Source organism: Pongo pygmaeus, chromosome 14 (genome assembly GCF_028885625.2).
Source record: "Pongo pygmaeus isolate AG05252 chromosome 14, NHGRI_mPonPyg2-v2.0_pri, whole genome shotgun sequence".
Classification (NCBI taxonomy): domain Eukaryota; kingdom Metazoa; phylum Chordata; class Mammalia; order Primates; family Hominidae; genus Pongo; species Pongo pygmaeus.
In genome coordinates this window covers 50,316,497-50,340,453 of record NC_072387.2, presented here as the reverse complement: position 1 = coordinate 50,340,453, position 23,957 = coordinate 50,316,497, and the positions used below count along the sequence as shown (strand labels likewise).

At 35.6% G+C, this 23,957-nt stretch overlaps 1 protein-coding gene across 2 annotated transcripts in view; it reads left to right on the top strand.

The window, feature by feature from the left end:
- The window catches only part of VWA8 (von Willebrand factor A domain containing 8), a 393,780-nt gene that overhangs the window by 180,232 nt on the left and 189,591 nt on the right, over positions 1 to 23,957 (top strand). For both annotated transcript variants that reach the window (XR_010123553.1, XM_054445896.2), the window contains exon 21: positions 14,214 to 14,290. Coding sequence is in view for 1 of the 2 variants with exons in the window: in XM_054445896.2 (XP_054301871.2) it covers positions 14,214 to 14,290 (77 nt within the window). In the remaining variant the exon portion in view is untranslated. The remainder of the gene's footprint in view (positions 1 to 14,213; positions 14,291 to 23,957) is intronic.

Genomic DNA, 23,957 nt, shown 5'->3' with positions numbered 1-23,957 from the left:
CACAAACTTACATTTATCAGTTATTTTGCAAAAGCCATCTGTGATCAGCAGATCTCACTGTCTTGCCATCTTGTACTCTTATCCTGCCACTCTCCACTTTGGAGAAAGAAGAAATTACAAAGGGAGATTGTATTCAGTGTAATTTGCTATGTTTAGCTGGCCCTTTTCATATCAAAAGAGTTTTCTGTTCTTTGATTATAAACCTCTAAGACCATCAGTGTTACGTTATAATACCAATGTTGAAGGAATGTTTTTTTGGAAGTAAATTCTGCTACCTATGTTCATTATAGTATATAGTGAAAAAGTCTAACTCTCTTGGACTGTCATTTGATGTCCTCCATGATCTAATCCTGCTCTGCTTTCAGCCTGGCATCTGGTTTCTGCCCATAAATGCTTTTTTTCCTCAGACAAATTAAATACTCTGTTTCCCAAACATACCTTCTTATCAGTGTTATATTTCAACCTCTAATCTTTGCCAGCATGCTCTCTTCTTTCTCTTATCTTTGCCTATTCACATTTTCTTAACCTCAGAGTGGCAATGTGGCATCGTGGAAAAGTAATAAGTTGGGTACCCAAAGACCTTCCTTCCTTTTCAGATTTTTTAACTCTCTGTGATAGTTGAGTAAATTGTTACTGAGTAAATTGATATGTATGATATCAACTGATATGTGATACTGAGTAAATAGTTATTCCTTCTAATTAGGGCCTTTTCTTTTTTCTTATCTATAAAATTATAGGCTTGGCACGGATATTTTCTAGGGTCTCTCTGGCTGTAATATTCTAGAATATGCTTCTTTAATAAAGCCCTTGTGAACACTATGGCTTGAAGGCTTGACTCCACTCTCTGAAGTGTGATAGGTCACTTACAGATTTCTTTTGGGATTTAGTTAGATTTATGTATTTACCCACCATCTCTATGAAAGAGAGATAAAGAGTCTTCATTATTTTTGTGTCTCCCTGATGCCTTGCATACCGTAGACATTCAACAAATACTTGCTGAGTTAATTAGTAGGTTTTAAAGGACTATCTGAAATAAATTCCTGGCTGGGCGCAGTGGCTCATGCCTGTAATCCCAGCACTTTGGGAGGCCAAGGTGAGTGGATCAGTTCAGGCCAGGAGTTTGAGACCAGCCTGGCAAACATGGCAAAACCCTGTCTCTACTTTAAAAAATACAAAAATTAGCCAGGTGGAATGGCATGCTCTTGCAGTCCCATCTACTTGGGAGGCTGAGACAGGAGAATCGCTTGAACCTGGGAGGCGGAGGCTGCAGTGAGGCGAGATCGTGCCACTGCACTCCAGCCTGGGAGATAGAGTGAGACTCCATCTCAAAAAAAAAAAAAAAAAAAAAAAAATTAAATAAATAAATTCCTAATGAGTAGCCAAAATGATTTAGAAGTAATATGAATTTAAAATTTAGCCTTAGTCGGATTGTTTTCAGGGGGTTATAAGACAAATTGAAATTTATTTTTCTCTGAGCTTGCAGCTATTTAAGTGAAGGAGACAAATGAATTAGATAAAATCTAGGGACTACCTACTCAAGAGAGTAAATAGTTAAGTAGCCCATTCAACTGGATATAGTTCTATAATGACAGGATCAGAGACTGGCAGCATTATCACTAAGACAGAATAATGAAATGCTAATTATTTTTAAATTTCTAATAATAAAGTGCTGATTAGTATTTAGCTAATTAAATCATACATAACTTTGCCCGTGCTTGCATTTACCAGGTCAAGGGGTGGAAATCGGACCAAGGCGGCTGGTTAAAATCTAAATAGAACTTTTTGAATCCTTTAGCCAACTTCAATTCCTTTCTAATGTGTTTTCATAAGGTAACATCTGTGCTAAGATCTGGGCAAGATTCTATGGTTAGACTCTTAGCTGCTTCTGTTTGGTGGGTACGAGGGAGTACAGAGCCACCTGTAGTATTCTTTGGCTAATGCAGTACCCCACAGAACTGTGCTTTGCTAAGGACTGGCGTAGAGTTTGTGTTCTCTTTCTCTGTGCTGTTCTGAGTGCTGATCATCTAGGAGAGTTATTTATTTGGGAATGTATATTTTTGCAGGGATAGTAACTCAGGTCCTTCTTCGGTAGTTTTAAAAAATGCCTTGCTTCATTGGTCAATGGTATTTCATGCTTTTTTTCATATTTGATGCACCTGCTCACCTTCACCCTTATTTCCAACTTCTGAAACAAGACAATCAAAGAAGACCAAGACAGGCAAATGAAGGTGCAGATAATAGGTGGAGGACAATTGACTCTCAGCTCTCCTGGGGTAGTGTCACTGGTGTTTTCAGTCAAATGCAAAGTGACAGCCCCCTGTGAAAATGCCTATTTTAATCACATAATTTATTTTTAAAGTAAATGAATCACATGTAACAATTGTTCAGTCTCCTTTCTTTCTCTTTCTAAAGCATTGTCTATAGATATATGCAGTCTACACAGCCTTCTGTTTGCAAAGTAGAAACTGGCTGAACTCTATGAAAGAAATATTTCAACACTGGAAATTATGTCTAGAGATGTTTTACAAGACTGCTCTGTTACCAGTGGCAACTTTTACAATGAGGAAATTAAAGAGAATGGGTGCTGATTTTGAGGTATCTGAAGGTTTATCATCTTTATTAAACCCAATTTCACCTTTTTCTTGCAGATATTATCTTTTCTAAGAATCTATGATACTAGAAAAGATTTTACATCTGGTGGGAAGCTAAATACAAGCACCACTTGTCATAGTAAAATAAAGTAGCCTGCCCCTTATTTATAATAAAATTGATTTTTAAAAATCCTTTCTATTTTCTGTGTGAGATTTTATGACACAGCACATAGTCTTTCCAGTAAGTGCAGCAGAATTGCTGCCTTTCTGCCAAGTGGGATAGGGTACCGTGAAAATATACATGTTTGAGGGTCACTTAGGGTATAATGCTGAATATTATAGAACCACTTTAGCATGCTGTAACATGCATTACTTTCTACCTACTGTAGTTATAACATTATATGTACCTTTCATACTATTAGGAGCTTCATGCTGGTTTGTTTTTTGTTTTGTTTTGTTTTGTTTTTTGTCACAGTATGACTTTCTAATTGACAAAAAGAGAGATGGCTATTTATTTTCTAACCAGTGATATTTTTTCTATGCCAGCTGTAGCTCAAGAATAAGTTTCCTGCCTTCCCCACCTTCTCATACCTGGTTTTCTTTTGATGTATAGTGTCATATTCAATTTGATATACAAAATACTTATTGTGAAAATTGGGGGCTATAGAATCAGCCATAAGTGCCATATTTCTTTTTGTTTAAAAAAGTCCCTGCCGGAGGCCGGACACGGTGGCTCACGCCTGTAATCCCAGCACTTTGGGAGGCCAAGGCGGGCGGATCACCTGAGGTAGGGAGTTCGAGACCAGCCTGACCAACATGGAGAAACCCTGTCTCTACTAAAAATACAAAATTAGCTAGGTGTGGTGGTGCATGCCTGTAATCCCAGCTACTCAGGAGGCTGAGGCGGGAGAATCACTTGAGCCCAGGAGGCAGAGGTTGCGGTGAGCCAAGATTGCACCATTGCACTCCAGCCTGGGCAAGGAAAGTGAAACTCCGTCTCAAAAAAAAAAGTCCCTGCTGGGTGCAGTGGCTCATGCCTATAATCCCAGCATTTTGGGAGGCCACGGTGGGTGGATTGCTTGAGTCCAAGAGTTTGAGACCAGCACAGGCAATATGGCAAAACCCCATCTCTACAAAAAATACAAAAAAATTAGCCAGGCATGGTGGCGTGCATCTGTAGTCCCAGCTACTCAGGATGCTTAGGCAGAAGGATTGCTTGAGTACGGGAGGCAGAAGTTGCAATGAACTGAGATTGTGCCATTTCACTCCAGCCTGGGTGACAGAGCAAGACCCTGTCTCAAAAATAAAAAAAAATAATAAAAAAAAGTCCCTAAGACTGAGTCTCTGTTTTTGTGTAAGAATACGTGTGTTTTGAGAGACAGTTGCTCTTTATCAGATATTTGAAGGCAAAACATATTTTAGGAATGTTGTGTTCTGAAATGTTCAAGTACCCTTACATAAGAATTATTTTTTAGGCCGGGTAGGGTGGCTCACGCCTGTAATCCCAGCCCTTTGGGAGGCCAAGGTAGGCGGATCACCTGAGGTCAGGAGTTTGAGACCAGCCTGGCCAACATGGTGGAACCGTGTCTCCACTAAAAATACAAAAATTAGCCGGATGTGGTGGTATGTGTCTGTAATCCCAGCTACTTGGGAAGCTGAGGCGGGAGAAATGTTTGAACCTGGGAGGGGGAGGTTGCAGTGAGCCGAGATCACAGCACTGCACTCTAGCCTGGGCGATAGAGTGAGACTCCATCTCAAAAAAAAGAAAGGAATTATTTTTTAAATATTTAGTGTTTTGTTTTTAGAAATAAAAATTTGATCTACGTATCATAACATCACTTGGTTTCTGATATTAGACAAAATTTCAAAGTAAGTCATCAAAAGTTAATTTATATTTAATGAGGCATAATTAATAATTCACAATCATTTCTACATGAATATTGTCTAATAAAATCACTTCCCAGGGTTTGTCAGCTTTTTATTTTGTCATTTTAAGCCAGCTTTTTATATCACTTTACAAAATAACAGTCTGGTAAAATTTTTATACTGAAGCTTTTCTTGTATTCCCATCCATATTTTTTGCCCTTACTAAAACTCCAATACATTATATATATTTCTTATAAAATAAAAAGCCAATTCTGGCTGATTTTCATACAGGATGCTTCTCTATCCCTGATTTTCATTTTCTTCATGTTTTTACTTTACTGAGTCTGTAGGTACTCATTTCAATTCTATGACACCTTCTGATCTATCAGCAGTGAGGGATATCCTAGAAAGAATCTCTTAATGTTATTTATTCTAAAAAGTGAAAGTGGCTCTATCTTGTCTACCAGATAAAATCCCCTTTATAGAGAGACACTTAGAACCACCCACAATCTGGCTCCAAACTCCTTTTATGGTTCCAGTTCTTTCAAACGACAGTTTCTTTTCTTTTTTTTTTTTGAAACGGAGTCTTGCTCTGTCGCCCAAGCTGTAGTGCAGTGGCGCGTTCTCGGCTCACTGCAAGCTCCACCTCCCGGGTTCACGCCATTCTCCTCCCTAAGCCTCCCCAGTAGCTGGGACTACAGGCCCCTGCCACCATGCCCGGCTAATTTTTTTGTATTTTTAGTAGAGATGGGGTTTCACCGTGTTAGCCAGGATGGTCTCGATCTCCTGACCTCATGATCCACAAGTCTCGGCCTCCCAAAGTACTGGGATTACAGGCGTGAGCCACCGCGCCCGGGCTCAAACTACAGTTTCTTACACTTCCTTAGTGCAATATCCCCTTCCCCATTTTTCATGTTGTTTGCCTCATGTGGTGCCTCTCACTCTCATCTTCGCCTGTGAAAATTCTGCCGACTTTCAAGAGTTCAGATGTTTTTCCTCTATGAGGCTTTCTTTGTCTCTCCCAAAAAAGAAGTAATCTTATTTTCTTCTGAACTTTATAGTATTTTCTCACTATGTTGATTCAATTGTCTTTTAAAATTGTTGCAATCCGTGTTTGATTTCATCCATAATTGGTTAAAAGTTTCTTATGAACTAAGATTAAAAATAGTAATATTTGTATATCTTATAATTTTCAGTGTACTTTTATATAATTTCATTTAGTTCTACATCAACCTTTTGAGGTAAAAATTTTTATTTTCCACCTTTCACGAATAAGCAGACCAGTTCAGAAAGGTAAAAATATTTGCTCAAAATTACATAGCTAGTTAATGTCAGAGTTAGATATTAGATCTCCAAAGCTCATGCTTTTTTCCGTCATACCACACTAATTCCTGTATTAGGCAGAACAACAACAACAACAACAACAACAACAATAATATAATAACTAACTTTTGTTAAGTGCTTATAATAGGCCAGAGACTATACTTTACGTACAAAGTAAAGGACATTTAAAATGTTTCTGTTATGGGAAATTTTTTATATATTCCACACAATGTAGAGTAGTACCTAATGAACCCGCTTGTATTCATCACCCAGCCTCAATGATTAATAAGCATTTTGTCCATCTTGCTTTATCTATTCTCCCAACACTTTTTTGTATGTCATCTTTTAATACATTGTTCTTTTGCATATCATTTTTCTTATAGATATTTCACCATTTATCTCTAATGTGACCACAATTTTATTATTACACCTAACAAATTAACAATAATCCCTTCATATGATCTGATGCTGTTTTCAGTTTTCCCCAGTTATCTCCAAAGTGTTATTTTGACTGAGTACAATGGCTCACACCCGTAATCCCAGCACTTCAGGAGGCCAAGGTAGGCGGATGCCTTGATCCCAGAAGCTGCAGACCAGCCTGGGCAATATAGTAAAATACTGTCTCTATGGAAAATACCAAAATTAACTATCTGGGCATGGTGGCATGCACCTGTAGTCCCAGCTACTCAGGAGGCTGAGGTTGGAGGATCACCTGACCGCAGGAGGTGCAGGTTGCAGTGAGCCAAGATTAGGTCACTAACTCCAGCTTGGGCAGTAAAGCAAGATTCTGTCTCAAAAAAAAAAAAAGGCATTGTTTTATAGTTGATTTATTCTAGTCAGCATCAAAACAAAGCCTGGTCATTGAATTTAGTTGATGTGCCTCCTAAGTCTCTTTGAAAGAGAAAAGATGTACCCTCCTGTCATCTTTATCCTAAGAAGTATAAACTCATATTTTTGAATATAAACCTTTTATTCAGAATTATACCAATATTGATGAACTTCCATTGAGGAAATATTATAGAAGTAACTTTCACTGGGCCAATTTAATTTCTTGATTAATTTATACAATGAAATTATGCCATATCAATTTTTTCCAGGCTAGAAATGATTCATTCTTCTCTGCGTTTCATGGCATTTGATTTTTTAAGTCTTTTATACAGTCTGAAAATCAATAAACATATGTTTAATGCCAACTAAGCAGGACTCTATGAACATTTTAACTATATAATTCTTTGTATCTCATTCTATTAATTACAAACTTAATGTGATTAGAGATTCTATTTTTCTCCTGATAGAGGTTTTAGTAAATGTTGAATTATTTAATATTGAGATACTGTGACTATTTTATTGCTAAAATTAAAGAATGTGTGAGTTTTGCTAATTAATAATTTGAACTAAGCCCTGGCAGATTGCTACTGTGCACCCTCAGAAATATACCATGTTGCTATGACAGCATAATTGTTTAATATCTGTAGAAGCACTGAACATTTGTCCAGAAATTGTCTTGCCTGTGTCCCCCAGCAGGTAGTGGCAGCAGGGAATTTGATAACTTAGTGTCTAATAGCTCCAGCAGCCTGGGGATCCCAAGGCTATGAAATACTTGTTTCATCAAATACAGTGGCAACTCATTTTTATTTTAAATTATTTTTTGTTTCTTCTCAAACCCCTTAGTTAATGAAGTTGCCTGAATTACAGTGTGGAAATTCTTTGGCATTCTGCCACATTCTTTCTGCCAATTTAGTTTGTCTATCCATTGTTTCTTAGTGAATATTTTTTCTTGAATTTATTTTGAATCTCTATTTTGTTCCTGCAGACACATTGATTTTTGCCCCCTGCAATATTTGTCATGACTGCTTTGGTTATACCTAGTAGCTGACCACACTACCCAAAAGTGGATCTTTGCCATTTATAGCAACACAGTATTTCAAAGGGAAAATGCAGGGATGTAGATTTTATTATTTTCATGTGAAAAGGAGGTTATGACTTTGATAGGGAGGTTTATAAGGGTTGTGTTTTAGAGTCATGCAAACTAGTAATGTAATTGAAATGTATGTTTTCTAATCTGACTTCTGACTACTGTTTGTTGACTGTTACAAGGAACCCATTTGTATGACTGTTTAGGATTATTTACTATTCAGTTTTAATAATTTTTTTTCTGATTACAAAAGTAATGTATACGTATTGAGAGAATTTGGAAAATAAGAAATTTCCAGTGATCATTAGCAGTGATCTCTTATTTTGTTATAAGACCAAAGAATATCATTGTAAAATAGTATTTAGAGATTAGCTTGTCTAAGCCCTCTCTATTCAAATGAGCAAATCTAAGCTCAGATGGTGGTAAAAATTCCCACCTGAGAGGGATAGTGTAGTGTATTTTTAGGCATTTAAGCAAAGAATTAGAAGGTTCAGCATTAGATGGGATTTTTTTAAAGCAATTGAAATTTATTTCTCTGGATTTACCATAATATTAGTTTATTTTGTTATTTTTTATTGTGATTGGTATTTGTTAATGACATTAATGTGGTGACTTTTCTAACAGAAATTAGCGCCCTATGGAAAGAACATCTCTATTATACAAACTGAACTAACTTTATGAAAATTATTAAAGAATTGGAGGCAACTAAAGGCAGGCCCACAGTAAACAAGTTTCAGAGAACATGCAAGAAAGCTGAACGTTGGCAGTGGCAAATACTCACCTAGAGTCCATTTTTTAAAATTGCTGAAGAAAAGATCTGGATTTGCTTCCTCACTGTTCTCCCTTCTGAACCTTAGATAACATGCAGGGAGCTCCCAGACGTGTTTTATGTGATTTTACAACCTTAAACTGACTGATCTTTGACTCCATGACATTAAGAGACCCGAATAGGGGGATGATCCTGGCCTCAAGGAGCAAGCCTGTCTACCTGCCAAGGACCTGGCACATTGCTCGAGTATACTGGTGAGAGAGAGTGGTTTAGGAACTCAAAGGAGGAAATCATTCTGGTGCTGATAGTTAAAGGAGAGAAAACAACGGGACAGATAGGCAAAGCTTCAGAGAAGTTGGAACATTTCATCAGAAGGCTAGGCTGGGGAGTGGAAGATGACAGACAGATGGGCAAGGATGAGCTATTGTAGTCAAAAGAAACCACATAAGCAAAGACATGGATATGGAAAGGTAATTTTTAGGAGACAGTGGCTGAAAGGAACTTGTTTGAGTGAGACTCACAGAGGGCTGAAGAGCATGCTTACAAATTTATCTGCTGTTGCAGGGATCCCTCAAGGCCTGTCACAAATCCTTCAGCATTCGAGTCCCAACATTTAGTCCAAATCCCATTCCTAGACTAATTTTCTCTTTGCCTGTTTTCCATTCCCTTTTAGCTTTTTTCTCCTACTCTATTTCTTTCTTTCTGTCCTCCTTTGATGGAATATGTATAGAGTTTTGAACGTTCTGTATTTTTTTCTTGTCCAGGAAGAAAAGCCCCAAAGTCCCTTTGCTGTAAAGAATTTTACTGCTAAACTCTCTGAGGAAACAGGGTAACTAAAATAATAAACCTGAGGAAGTTATAAGAGTCCCAGAATCCCTCAGAATTCTTCAAGTCGTGGTCCCTGAGCTTTTCTCTCAGAAATTAGAAGCATGTTTACTTCCTCTCCTTGGTTTGACTCCTGTCTGTGGGGCTTCACATAATTCCTGCTTCTCCTAACCCGGTAGTGAAAGGGCCACCCTACTCCTGCTTCTGTGAAAATCCTTCTGGCCAGTATGTCATCATGAAGAGCACAGTCCAGCAGAAGAGTAATGATAAATGTTAGTGTCATTCTCATGAGATAATTTTTATTTTTTAGGAGCTCTCATTCCACAAGTTTCTTCTCCTATATCAAATTTTCACTTACTAAATATTATTCTCAGTAAGAGTTAATGATATAAAAATTTATTTCATGTTGATTTTTACTAAAGGATACAAATTACATATAAATGGAATTTTTAGTAAGTAAAGATAAATATGTATAGGGACAAAATGAAAATGTTAGCAGATTTTTTAAGCAGCTGGACATTGGGTGATTATTTTCTAAGTTTCCCAGTGAGAAAAATGAGCATGTGTAACTTTATAATGGAAAAATAAGGCACTATTTATGTATTTATTCAATTAAAATAATCCTGAGGATTCTCTATTCTAGGCAAAAACTGTGATTAGAAGGAACACGTCATTATAACTGTTTCATTTTGCTCAGGATGTTTACAGAAATTCTTTCCTAGATGATGCTTTCAGCATTTCCTCGAAGGAATTATCAGAGCTTCTTAAAATGAAGTAGTAAGCAACTTGATGAGATCTCTGTTTTAGAAAAATAACTAAACAAATTGGGGATTGTCTTGTTGTAAATCTGGGGGTGGGAAACCAAACCAAATTAGGCCCTTTCCAGTAGTCTGGGGAAGGGATGAGCTACCCTTGAGCTGAAACAGTGAATTGGAGAGGAAGGAGCAGATGTGGGAAGCAGACACTTCAAAGTAAACATATCCAAAATTAAACTGCCTTTTATAACTAGACTTCCCTCCCCCACCCAGCTAATTCAGTTCTCCTCCCCTATTTCTTCTGTGATCTGCCACTCGATTGCCCAAGACAGAAACTTTGACTTCTTCATCTCCTCATCCTTAACTCCAGGCCCCCATTAAGTCCTGTCGGTTCCTTTTCCTAAATATCTCTTAAATCTATTCATTTCTCTCTATCCCGTAGTTTAGACCACCATCATCTCCTGCTTGAATTTTAAAGGAATTTCAAACTGCTTTCCTTTGCTTTCTCTTCTGCTCTCTACCAGACTCCACCGTACCATTCCATCAGAGCAATTTTCTAAAACTGAAAATCTGATCATATTATTCCTTTACTTCAGTGGCTTCTTGGTGATTTGAGGAAACAGTTCTAACTCTTTTAAGTGGCTTCTAGGGCTTAGCCAGACTTAAACCCCACCTACCTTTCTAGCCTGGTTTCTTACCACTCCCTTTCTCGCTTTTCTCTAGCTTCTGACTTCTTGCATACCTGTCCAGCTCTCCAACTGACTGTTACCCAAGAGTCTTGACACATACTGTTCTATCTGTAACACTCCCCTTTCTCATCTTTCCCTGTACCTCTTTAGTTCCTTGATATCTCAATCTAAACATAACTGTGCAGTCGGCCTTCCTGAGCCCTTAGGTTAAATCTTCAAGCATCTTGGATTGTTATATGAGGACACTATCTATTATATGTGTTGTCTGTGTTCCCTACTAGACTATAAGCTGTGAATATGGTGAGAGGCTGTAGCTGTTTTCTTTACCATTATATCCAGCTCATCTAGTACAGTGCTGTAATATTAGGTGCTCAAATAATTGATGAGTTAGGCAAGGAAGTGAGAGAGGGAGAAAAGAAGGAAGGGAGGGAGAAAATGTTAGAAGGGAAAGAGGAATGAAGGAGACAGAAGGAATCTAGGGAAAGAATAAAACTAAAAGTTTTGCAGGTAGGGACTGCAAAGATCCTAATGACATTTTGCAGAGGGGAAAAAAATGAAGCCATCAAAAATATTCTAGCATTCTTTTATTGAGCAGCTGAGTACGTGGCTATGCTGTTCTATGGGGGTTGAAAAGAGAAAAAAGTAGGTTTGGGTGGAAGGATGATAAGCATCTGTTTCAGAAGTTCAGTTGACGGTTAAGAATAGGGGATATTGAATGAAGCTTAGAAAAGAATTGTGAGCTGTATGTGATGACTAAGGTCATGGGAGAGAGAGCATATGGAGCAAGACAGCTGAGGTTGGGGTTCTGGAGACTCCAACATTTAAAGAGGCACAGCAAAAGAGCTCCTTAGTGGCAGCTGGGACTCTACATCTCCAACTACATTTATGGGACTTGTGACTCCTAAATCGTGCCTTGCTCGGGAGGAATTTGAATAAGCATGGCTATTTAATAACTTTAGAGGTGGGGAGGGAGGAGGAATTCCCTGATAGCACGTTTTCATGACATTTCTTCCAGGAAATTGTGATGTCTGCTTTTTCTAGGATTGCTGAATTTAACAGAACTAATATATTAACACAGACATTTTACTCATCTGAATTTATCTATTTAAAAATTTATATTTATGGTCACATGCCATTTAAAGTTTACATACCAGTTGTAATTTACATACAAATGTGCAAATGTTATTTTCCTCCTTTGTGCTTCTGTGCTAGGCTTGAAACTATTTTGGGTTAAATCCAATTAGATACTGAAAAGATTCCTAGAAGATGAAATGATCCATTGTTCTAACTTCAATGAATTTGTCAATTTGACATTCAGCTCCAATAACCTTGAATCTTTTGTAGGTGAAATAAATCACTTTTAAAATTTATCCCACTTTATTTATTTATTTATTTTTACAGGTGGAGTCTTGCTCCATCACCAGGCTGTAATGTAGTGGTGTGATCATAGCTCACTGCAGCCTCAAATTCCCAGGTTCAAGAGATCCTTCTACCTCAGCCTCCCAAGTAGCTAGGACTACAGGCATGTGCCACCATGCGTGGCTAATTTTTTGTTTGTTTGTTTGTTTATTTTGTTTTGTTTTTATAGAGATGAGGGCTCACTGTGTTGCCCAGGCTGATCTGGAACTCCTGGGCTCAAGTGATCCTCCCACTTAAGCCACCCAAATCTCTAGGATTACTGGTGTGAGTCATGCACCTGGCCTGTTTTTCTTTTATAAGTCCATAATTTCAGCATCCTTATTAACATGGTCACCATTTATATTTTACCAGAATCCTCACTCCTTTTCCAGTACTTTCCAAACTCCCTATATTCATTTATTCACTTGACAAATATTTATTGAACGCACTCTCAGGCGCTGTGCTGAGCTCTGGGGATATAGTGATAAGCAAAACAGACATGGTTTCTACCCCCTGTGGCATTCAATAAATACCATTTCAATTAATTTGAATTTCTATCCTTGATGCTTGTAGAATGCTTTTCTTCACAAGATGTTTGCGTATGTAGTAAAAATACCAGTAAAAATACCTGCCTCCCTACTGGGCTTCTGCTATTGTTGCTGTATACCACGCATTGCCCCAGTCTGCCTAATTATTTCTTTAGGATGGACCTAGAAGTGAGGAAGGAGATAACTTAAGGCCCAGATTACCAAAATCAATTTCAAACTGAAAGAAAGATATTCCATAATGCAGGGACTATAATTATGAGCATCAGAATCATATAGGGCTGGATGTGAGTCCTGGTTTCACTAGAATTACCTGGATGTGAGTCCTGGTTTCACTAGAATTACCTGTGTGACTGTGTGCACAATGCTTACCTCTGAGCCTTGGTTTCTTGATTTGTGAGGTTGAAATAATTTTAATGCCTACCTCATGGGACTGTTGTGATGATTAAATGAAATAACCCATGAAAATACTTACCCTACAGTCTGGCGCAGTATAGGTTAAGTGTCCCTTATCTGAAATGCTTGGGACCAGAAGCATTTCACATTTTGGAATATTTGCATATACATACCAGTTGAGCATCCCTAATCTAAAAATACAAAATCTGAAGTGCTCCAATGAGCGTTTCTATTGAGCATAACCTTTGAGCATCTTGTTGGTGCTCAAAAAGTTTCAGAATTTGGAGCATTTTGGGTTTCAGATTTTTGTATTAGGGATGCTCAACCTATATAAGAATCAGTAAGAGTTATTTTTGCTAGCATGTATGATATGAAGTCAACTTTTAAACTATAACTCTTTCCACACAACCTACTTGTTAAAAGATTTACACGCCATTAATTGTATTTCACCTCTAAGTGAAAACTTTGAAATAGGGAAATAGCATGGGGGTGGATTCCATTTTTAACAGTCTGTCTTCTACAAAAGGATAGCAACTCTCAGCACCAGTAAGTGGTAAGGAAATGAGGGCATTCTAGGAAGAGCACATATAGTTGAGTTTTATTAATACACCTTGGTTTTAAGTTTAGGTTTCCAAGGTTTTAAAGGACTGGAAAATGGGATAAAAAGAGAAGAAATGAGTGTTTGATTTGAATAGAAAAGTACAGTATTATATTTACCTTTCTGTAACTGAAAATCATAATTCTGAAGAACTGATTAGAAAGACCGTTGTTTTATACTTACTTGATCACCTTTGATGACATTCTTCAAATCTGAAATAGTTAATACTATAGGCATCTGCTGTGATGCCTAGACTTCAGTGTAAATTTACAGAACCGAAAAGTCAATATGTAGGAGGCTAATTTATGGATTTCCTTTCAAATAAGAATGGTTTAGAACTAGTATGTTTAGAAATAAATTTTTTAAACCCTTATATCATAGGAGATATTCCGTATATGTTTGCCAGTTTGGTTTTCATGAACAATAAACTAAAACAGTAAAAAGGTGAGAAAGCAGGTTTTGGTAAAAGATTCTTCTGGTTTGGCATAAGCTTATCTCCAGAAAATAGCCTCTTTTTGTTTAATGTTTTCTGTGTAATTACAGGGTGTAGGAAAAAACAAGATTGTTGACAGATTCCTTCACCTGCTCAACAGACCCCGAGAATATATTCAGCTACACAGGTAAGACTATTAGACCCACAACCTCTTAAAAATCTCATTTAATCATTTGTTTCCCTCCTGGTACAATTTAAAAATACTTTCTTAAATGCCCATTTTATAAACCAGTTTTATTTCTGTTCCTCTTGCTCTTATCTCTTCTCTCCTTTAAAGATAATAAAACTGTGCAAAATTTATTTTTAAAGTGACTAATGCTTTATAAACATCAATTAATAGATATTCTGTGGACAGAGAGTGATGAACATTACATTCTAGGAACAGATCTCATCAACATAAAGGCTCTTAAGTTAGAAGAAAAACATGTAGGATCTAAGCCTATTCTCTCACAAACAGCTAAAATAGCTCACAAGGAGAAATAATAAACTATATGAATCTCAGGTATGAGATAAAGAACCCAGAAATCTGGAAGAAGTATGTTATTAGTTGTCTCCTTGCCTTCCTTAAAGTTACTTTTTAGATAATTTTGTGTGGTTAGAATACTGGTTCAGCTTTTAATCAAATAGTTTTTCTCAATATGGGTCATTTTTAGCTTTATGAGTGAACCTGTTCTAATTTTTAAAAAATAAAATATAAATGACAGATCCACCAAAAACAAAATAGATAAGTCAAGAAATATATCAAGTAATGAACAACTTAAAGCTAACTTAGATTGTTATTGTTTTAATCCTAGGAAGTAAAAAATATGTAGTATAATAGAGCATTGAATTGAGTTTTAAGAGTTAGTTTCTGGTCTGGGTCTTTTCACTAAGTGATTTTCTCAAGAAAACAAGTTCTTGAGAGAGAATTGTAGGAGAATAAAGGGCAGAGTTAGTGGGTCAAAGGAGAAAGAAGAAAGGACCCAGGGAAAGCTGAGATATGGTGAAAAACTGCCTTTTGGAATTTATACCTCTGACTATGACAGGATAGTGGTACCAGATTAGCCCTACCACAATAAAAACTATAAAACTGAACAAAATTCACAAACACTGGGAAAAGAAAAACTACCAGGGGTCTTTGAGCTGAACAACTACCAGAGTTCCTTCATTAAGTACCCCTGGTATTCAGAAGGGTATTTATCTTATAAAGTCTATGTTTAGAAGTAGGACGATCTATCCCTAAAGTAAGAGTTACTCCATACCTATCCTTACAAATTTTAAAACTAAGCCCTGATAAAGAAGGATGCTTGCTATTTAATATTGTTTTGGAAGTTTTGTCTCGTACAAAATGGCTTTAAAAATAAAAATAATGGGTATTTGGGGAGGTAGGGAGGAATACCTTGAAAAAATCAGGTGATTCAACAATAAATTGACTTCATACCTGAACAAAACTTAACACTCTACCAAGAAGACCACAAAATCCAAACACTCAGCAACATAGCATTCACTGAGTCAAGCATTCAATAGGAAATGACTAGACATACGAAAAAAGCAGGAAAATTGGTCAATAGAAATAGACTAAAAATGACAGGATAAGGGAATTAGCAGACAAGGACTATAAAACAGTTGCCATAAATGGATTCAAACATTTAAAGGGAGAAAAATGAACATAATGACGGAATAATTGGAAATTCTTAGTGTAAAAATGACAACCCTAAAAAAGCAGCTTCACATACACACAATTGTAGTCTCAAAAGAGAGGAGAAAAAAATGGGACAGAAAAATATTTGAAGAGATAATGGTAGGAAAATTCTCAAATTTGATAAAAAACATAGCATCACCAATCCAGGAAGCTCAATGAACTTCAAGCAGAATAAACAAAAAAACACTACATGGCATATAATCAAATTGCTAAAAACCAAGAGAAAAATCTTTAAAATTACCAGAGGAAAAAAGACATATTACCTATAGGGGGACAATGATAAAAGTGACTGCTGACTTCTCCTGAGAAATAAATATGAACCACAATTCAATTGAAGTGCTGGAAGAAAAAAAAATCAGTATAGATTAGTATATTTGGCAAAAATATTCTTCAGAAGGCAAAATAATGACATTTTCAGACAAAAACTGAGAGTGTTTTTTATCAGCAGACCTGTATAATACAAAAAAATAAAATTACAATTCAGAATTTCCTATGAACATAGATGCAAAAAATTTTAACAAATGTTAACAAATCAAATTCAACAATATATAAAAAGGATACTATGTCATAACCAAGGAGATTTTATCTCAGGAATGCAAGGCTGGCTTAACATTTAAAAATCAAATAATATAACACATTTACAGAATAAATAAAAAACCATATGATCCTCTAATTGCCGCCGAAAAATCATTTGAGAAAATTCAACATCCATTCATGATAAAATATCACATAAACTACAAATATCAGGAAACTTCCTCAATCAAATAAGAGGCATCTATAAAAAGCCTATAGCTAAACTTCATATTTAAAAATGAAAAACTAAACGTTTTTCTCATGATTAGGAGAAAAGACAAGAATATTAACTACTCATATTATGCTGGAGGTGCCAGCTAGCACAATAAAGCAAGAAAACTTAATAAATGGCATACATGTTATTTATAGATGACACAATTGCATGAATGTGTATATAAAAAATCTTAAGAAACATATAAAAAAAGTGTTAGAACTAATAAGCAAGTTAAGCAAGGTCATAAGATACAAGAAAAATATACAAAAATCAATTGTATTCCGTATATATATATTCCATATATATCTATAGCAATGGGAAAAAATTTAAAAATACTATTTACAGTAGTATAAAGAATATATTTAGGAATAAATTAATTTAACAGAATATGTGCAAATTTTAAATTTGCTATTGTTAATAGTGTGTAACAAGGTCAACAGACACCATTATTTCTTCAAATACTTCTAACTTGCTGATGGCTGTTTGAAATGGAACTGAAGGTTATCTGTTTCATACTCGTGAGATGATGAGCTTCCGTCATAGTAATTTCTTCCCCTTATCTTCATCTACCTCAACATCCCCCTCAATATCCTCAGTATCTCTGCTATATAGTGTTCATTCTACATTATTTGGAAATAGAAGGTATTCTTCTTTGTTGTTTACAATACATTTTTAATCCTGATTTTCTGCTACCATCATTTCTGCCAATATTAGAGAATTGTAATTACAAAGGTAGATCCATGAATTGGCCAAGCTAAATATAATTCTTCTCAATAGGTAGGCATTAAATGTTAAGAATTTGTTCCGTAGAAAGCCCTCTTCTCATTGTCATATTACTTGTCTCCCACATTCCCACTCCCAACTTTCCATGTTTCTTTTTTCTATCGCCCATCATTTCATTTTCCAAATTTTGTATAGGTCAACCACATATTTCAGAAAATTTCTAGCCTTTTCTAGTGCTTTAAGAACATAGGATCTTACATGTTCTCTCTTATAAGTGGGAGCTAAACATTGAGTATCCATAGACGTAAAGATGGCAACAATAGATAGTGGGGACTGCTAAAGGGCAGAGAGAAGGAGGGTAGCAAGGATTGAAAACTAACAATTGGTTACTATGTTTACTGTGTAGGTGGCAGGATCAGTCATACCCTAAACCTCAGGATCACACAATATAGCCATGTAACAAACCTGCACATGTACCCCCTAAATCTAAAATAAAGGTTGTAATTATTTTTTAAAAAGAAGACTAATACTGGTTCTTTTACTCCAGCTTCATCCAAATTTTTACCACACTATTTTTATATCTTCTCATGGTTCTTTGTATGAATGATGTATTATATAAACCTAGGACTTTCAACTCAAAAAATTTTTAAATATTTGTCATATTAAAACTACAAGGCTGTGTATTATAGGAGATATAGGAAGAAATAAGAAATATAATCCTGCAGGAGCTGTAATACTGTTCTTACTTGTAATTATTTCAATCTTCTATGTTCCCCTGAATCTGAAACACTCTCTTTTTTTTTCTTCTCCTTTAAGCTATTCAATTAGTTTTTCCTCTCACATGGATAAAGTTGGAAATATAATGAAAGAATCAGAATTTTCAACTAGTTTGCTAGTTCTCACTTGAATAATTTCTATTTGTAACATATCATAATTCCAACTTTTGAGTTACAGGGCACATAGCAAGACCAATATTTTATATTTAAGGATGATAAGTGAGCATTGCAGTTCATTCTTAGCAGAATTTGTGCTGTTTTGATTGCATAGTGTTTACCTCCTACTGTGGAGTGAGGGTTTCTTTAAAAATATTTTATTACTTGACAGTTTTAATGTATATACAGATGCTACTTAAGTGTATAGTATCAATTTAGAGCAAAACAAATGAATTTAAATTTAGTATTTTAAAATAAGGAAAAAAACTTTTTTCTTAAAGATGGCTTCAAAAGTTGAAAATGTCATTGAAATTTATACTCCAGAAAAGAGTAAGTCACTTTTTATGAAAATCGCTTCACCATGGAGATGTATATACAGATGCCATATAAGTATATACTATCAACTTAAAGTGAAAACAAGTGAATTTAAATTTAATATTTTAAAAAAGCCAAAACCAATTTTTTCCTTAGGGATGGCTTTGGAAATTAAAATCAGCTCTCAAGATAATACCCTAGGAAAAAGAAAGTCATATTACATGACAGTTTCTTCGTATCATGAGGGCAGTTTCTCCATTCCTTTATTTTGAACAACAAAATATATTTTTAGAAAGATATATTAGGCTGAACTGCCTCAGTCAATTCTAATTTTAGATTATGGTCATTACTTAACCAGGGAAAAAGGAGACAATGAAATATAACAAGTATTAGTAATTATTTCTAGGTGTATGTTACCACCATTATCTTTATAAGCAGGCTTTTTAGTTGTGGATTCATTATGTTTATTAACCCTGAGAAGCTTTGATAAATGTTGTTTTAGGATATGTTCCCTGTAATTATTGGCATAAAATTATTTAGAATATCATCTTATGATATTTTAATGTCTTTAGTAATGATATTCCCATTTTTACGCCTGGTATTGGCTGTTTGCCTTCTCAATCAGTTTTGCCAGGGGTTTATTAATATTATTGGTCAAGGAACCAACTTTTGGCATTGTTGAAACTCTCTTTTGTATATTTTGTTTCTATTTCAATGATTTCTGATTTTATCTTTATTATACCCTTCCTTTTGTTTTCGTTCGATTTCACGTGTTGTTCTTTTTAAAAACTTTTTGATGTGAATGCCTAAATTATTGATTTTCAATCTTGAATTTATAGTATGCTCATTTGAAGCTATATATTTTTGCATGCTGCTGATTTATATTCTATAGTAATTCTGAAAGTGGCTAGATAAAAGTATAGATATGTTATCTATGAAAAAAATTCCTAAATTGAAAATATAATAAAAATTTCAAAGCTAAATATTTATATTTTGTAGTACCCATTACTATATTATTGATTGATAGTAGTATTACAAATAAAATATCTATTCATTTTAACAAGGGTCCTAAGTATCTCCAACAATATTGGTTATTTACTATGTAAAGTTGGAAGTGAAAAGTCTCAATTTCTGTTTAAAATATATATATTACCCAGTTAAAACGGCTTGTATCCAAAAGTCAGTCAATAGCAAATGCTGATGAAGATGTGGAGAAAAGGGAACCCTTGTATGCTGTTAGTGGGAATGTAAATTAGTACAGTCACTATGGAGAACAGTTTGGAGGTTCCTCAAAAAACTAAAAATTGAGCTACCATAGGATCCAGCAATCCCACTGCTGGGTATATACCCACAAGAAAGGAAATCAGTATATTGAAGAGACATCTGCATTCTTATGTTTATTGCAGCATTATTTACAGTAGCCAAGATTTGGAAGAAGCAACCTAAGGGTCCATCAACAGATGAATGGAAAAAGAAAATGTGATATATATACACAATAGAGTACTACTCAGCCATAAAAAAAGAAACGAGATCCTGTCATTTGCAAAAACATGGGTGCAACTGGAGGTCATTATGTTAAGTGAAATAAGCCAGGCACAGAAAGACAAACTTCACATGTTTTCACTCATTTGTAAGAGCTAAAAATTAAAACAATTGAACTCATGGAGATAGAGAGCAGAAGCATGGTCACCAGAGGCTAGGAAGAATAGTGGGGTGTTGCGGAAGTAGGTATGGTTAATGAGTAGAAAAATATAGTTTGATAGAATACATATGATGTAGTATTTACCCACACAACAGGGTGATTGTATCCAAAAATAATTTAATTGTACATTTAAAAATAACTAGAAGAGTATAATTGGATAGTTTGTAACACAAAGGATAAATGCTTGAGGTAATGGATACCCCATCTACCCTGATGTGATTATTATGCATTGCATGCTTGTATCAAAATATCTCAGGTACGCCATAAATATACACACCTACTATGTACCTGTATTAGTCTGTTTTCACGCTGCTGATAAAGACATACCCAAGACTGGGCAATTTATAGGTTTATTGGACTTACAGTTCCATGTGGCTGCGGAGGCCTCACAATCATGGTGGAAGACAAACAGCATGTCTCACATGGTGGCAGACAAGAGAAGAGAGCTTGTGCAGGGAAACTCCCCTTTTTAAAACCATCAGATCTCTTGAGACTTACTATCACAAGAACAGCACAGGAAAGACCTGCCCCCGTGATTCAGTTAGCTCCCACTGGGTCCCTCCTGCAACATGTGGGAATTCAAGATGAGATTTGGGTGGGTTCACAGCCAAACCATATCAGTACCTACAAAAATTTAAAATAAAAAATACATACATTGAAGACTTTTCACTAACTAGACTGACACTCCTACTAATTTCAGTGTGGGGAATTTTTTATTTATTATATAGAGCTTTAGGGCTACGTTTGCCATAACATTTTATATACAGCTTTAGGGCTACATTTGCTATAACATTTTAGCTCATAAAATTATCTTAAGAGGAACATATGTCTAAAAGACCTAAAAAAGGCAGTCTATAAAGAATGTTTAAGACTTCTCTAATCTATGGATAATCCATTTAAGATCTTTACTTTGTTTATTTTAAATTCCTTTCAATGGATTTGTGATGTTACCATCTAAATAATCAGTCACACTTAGTTTATGAATGTCATTTGAACAAATTAGTTATAAGGGCCATTCAGAACATAGTCTTGATAAGTAAAACTGTCAGCAAACATACACAAATAAAACACAACCAGTGTACTTTTAAATATGGTCATGTTATGTTTTGATGATCAGATTTCATAAAGCCAGCAAGCTGGGCAATTCATGGATTTAGTTAAAATCAAGATGTCTGGAGAGAATGATATAGGTAATTTAAAAGATTAATGAAAGTAATTACTTTTGAAAGTATACATTTAAAACAGAAGAGAATATATGGCTCCCATTTGTGAAGTGAATCTATTTACTTGTTTTTCTATGATGTTATGTTAATTTGACATTAAGAGGACACTTGAATATGTTAACTTCCATAGCTGTATTTCCTCCTTGGTTAAAAATACATGTCTAAAATTAAAATTTTAGACAAGATTAAAGTCAGACTTATTTTAGGACTCTGAAATACTTATACTGCCAGAGTTTTTTTCATTTGCTATCCTTCATAATTGAAGAGGACAGCACAGGTCCAATCATTAACATGACCTATGCTCTTGGTTATTTTTCTAGTAGTGGTGTTTGGATTGGGAGTTCCCAGGTCTCCCAGGATAGCCCCAACTTTCTCTTTCAGTGAGATTTTCTGCAGATATTCTCAATTTACTCCAGACTATTCAGTGTCCTACTCACAAGTTTTGAATTTGTATGCATGCCTTCTTTATTCCTCCATCTAAAATGTAGCTCCTTTCTCCCCCAACCCTTCAAGGTTTGGTCCACTGTTAATTCTACATAAAACCTTTTGTGATTTTTCTTCATTCTGGGTGTAACTGTTAGCTGCCTCCTCTGACACTCCACAGAATTGAATTTGTACCATTGTGATAGAAAAGGCATAGGTTTTAGAGATCAAATCCAGTCTTCACTAACCTTTCTGGGCCCTGAACTCCTTGAGTCTTAATTTCCCTGCCTATCGAATTGAAATAATAATATCTTGCAGGGTTGTTGTGAGGAATAAATGAGAGAATGTGTGCAATGGGCCAACCACAGTATCTGGCACCTTTAGATACCTAAACATTTAGGCAACATAATAAGTGTTAGCTTCTTGCCTTATACCCTACTTTCTTATCAAACATTGGTTTGCACTGTAGTAGTTTCTATATCTTATTTCCATCCCCTCCTCTTTGCCCAATCATACCTTTCCAACTAAGTAGGGAACTTTTTGAGGGCAAGAACCTGGTTTATTCACTGTATGTTAATTCATTCGCCTAATATCTATTCATTTTGTTTGGCAGTGTCTGTTTTAGGCACTGGATGATGTATAGATGATGATATCCATCTTGACCTAGTACAGCTTGCTTGTCAGTGGTGAAAATGCATCAACATTTATGGTACAGTTATTGTATATAAGCTATGATAGAACATATGCAGGTATCATGGGAGCCTTGAGGAGGGACACTGAACTCTCAGAATACATGTCTGTGATATGGTAGAAGGTGATATGGAGAAGGTAGCACTCAAACTGAGTCTTAAGGGGTAAGTAGGAGTTTTCTAAGTGGAGCACAGAGAAAGCAGCATTATGGTTATTGAAAACAGGCAGGACTTGAATCACAGAAAACACTAGGAAGTGATCCAGATCATATTGTTGGTGCTGAGCAAACATATTGACAATGAGAGTGGAAAGAAGGGACATATTGAAATAGGTTTACAGGGCTAATTTTAGCCTTTATAACTATGCGGAGGGTGGGGGGAAAAGAGAAGTTAACAGTAACTCCTGTGTGTGATTTACCAATCATGAGGCAGGTACTTGGTGTGGTTCTTAATTCACAGCGGATGTCCAGTAAGTATTTGTTTAAATGACTTGATATGTGCTAATTTCACCTGAAACTTCCAGGTCAAGCTCCCCTGTGGTCAGCCATGCCTACTGAGGAGCACCGATGCTTGTTTTAGAATTAAGGTTAATTCTATGTATATAATAGATCTTTAACTGTTATATAAGTACTCTAACCAACTGAGGTCATTAAAATATTGCATTTTGGATGGTTATTATTAAAACACTTACTTTTCCTCTGTCATAGTTTTATACTTTTTTCTTTGTGAAACCAAATGAAGTAAACCGTTTAGCAAATTCTGCCCTCTTAAAATCAGATATCCTGGAGTGAATGATGACATGCTTTACAAAGCACAGCATAATTCAACATATGAGGCTCTCCTCAAACTGAAGAAAACTGAATGTGACAGTATAAATTTTGAAATTCACAAAGTCCGAGAGAGCACATAGAAATACTGGCAGAAAATAGAAAACGTAAAAGCTTTTCTGAAGTCTCCTAGAAAAAATTATTATTGAGTCATCACAACATTCTTAGCACTGATAAGAGCACTAGAGAACTGGAGCCCTGTCCAATGTCAGCTGCTGCACAGAACAGCCAGGCTGCTCCCTCTTTCTCATCTTTCCCATTATAAATTCAAAAAGGCTGTTTTGGAAACATTTTTATTAGCAATTGGGCAGTAGTTTCCATATTAATAATGGCTTCTACTGCCCACCCTTTTTAATTTTTTAAGAAATGAATTATGGCAGTGCCTCTACTTTTCCATGTAGATCTTTAGGTTTGTAATAATTTTTGACTCCTCTAGATGATCTCCAAATTGATTTAAATTTTTGTATTTTTTTTTTTATTTAACATTTGCAT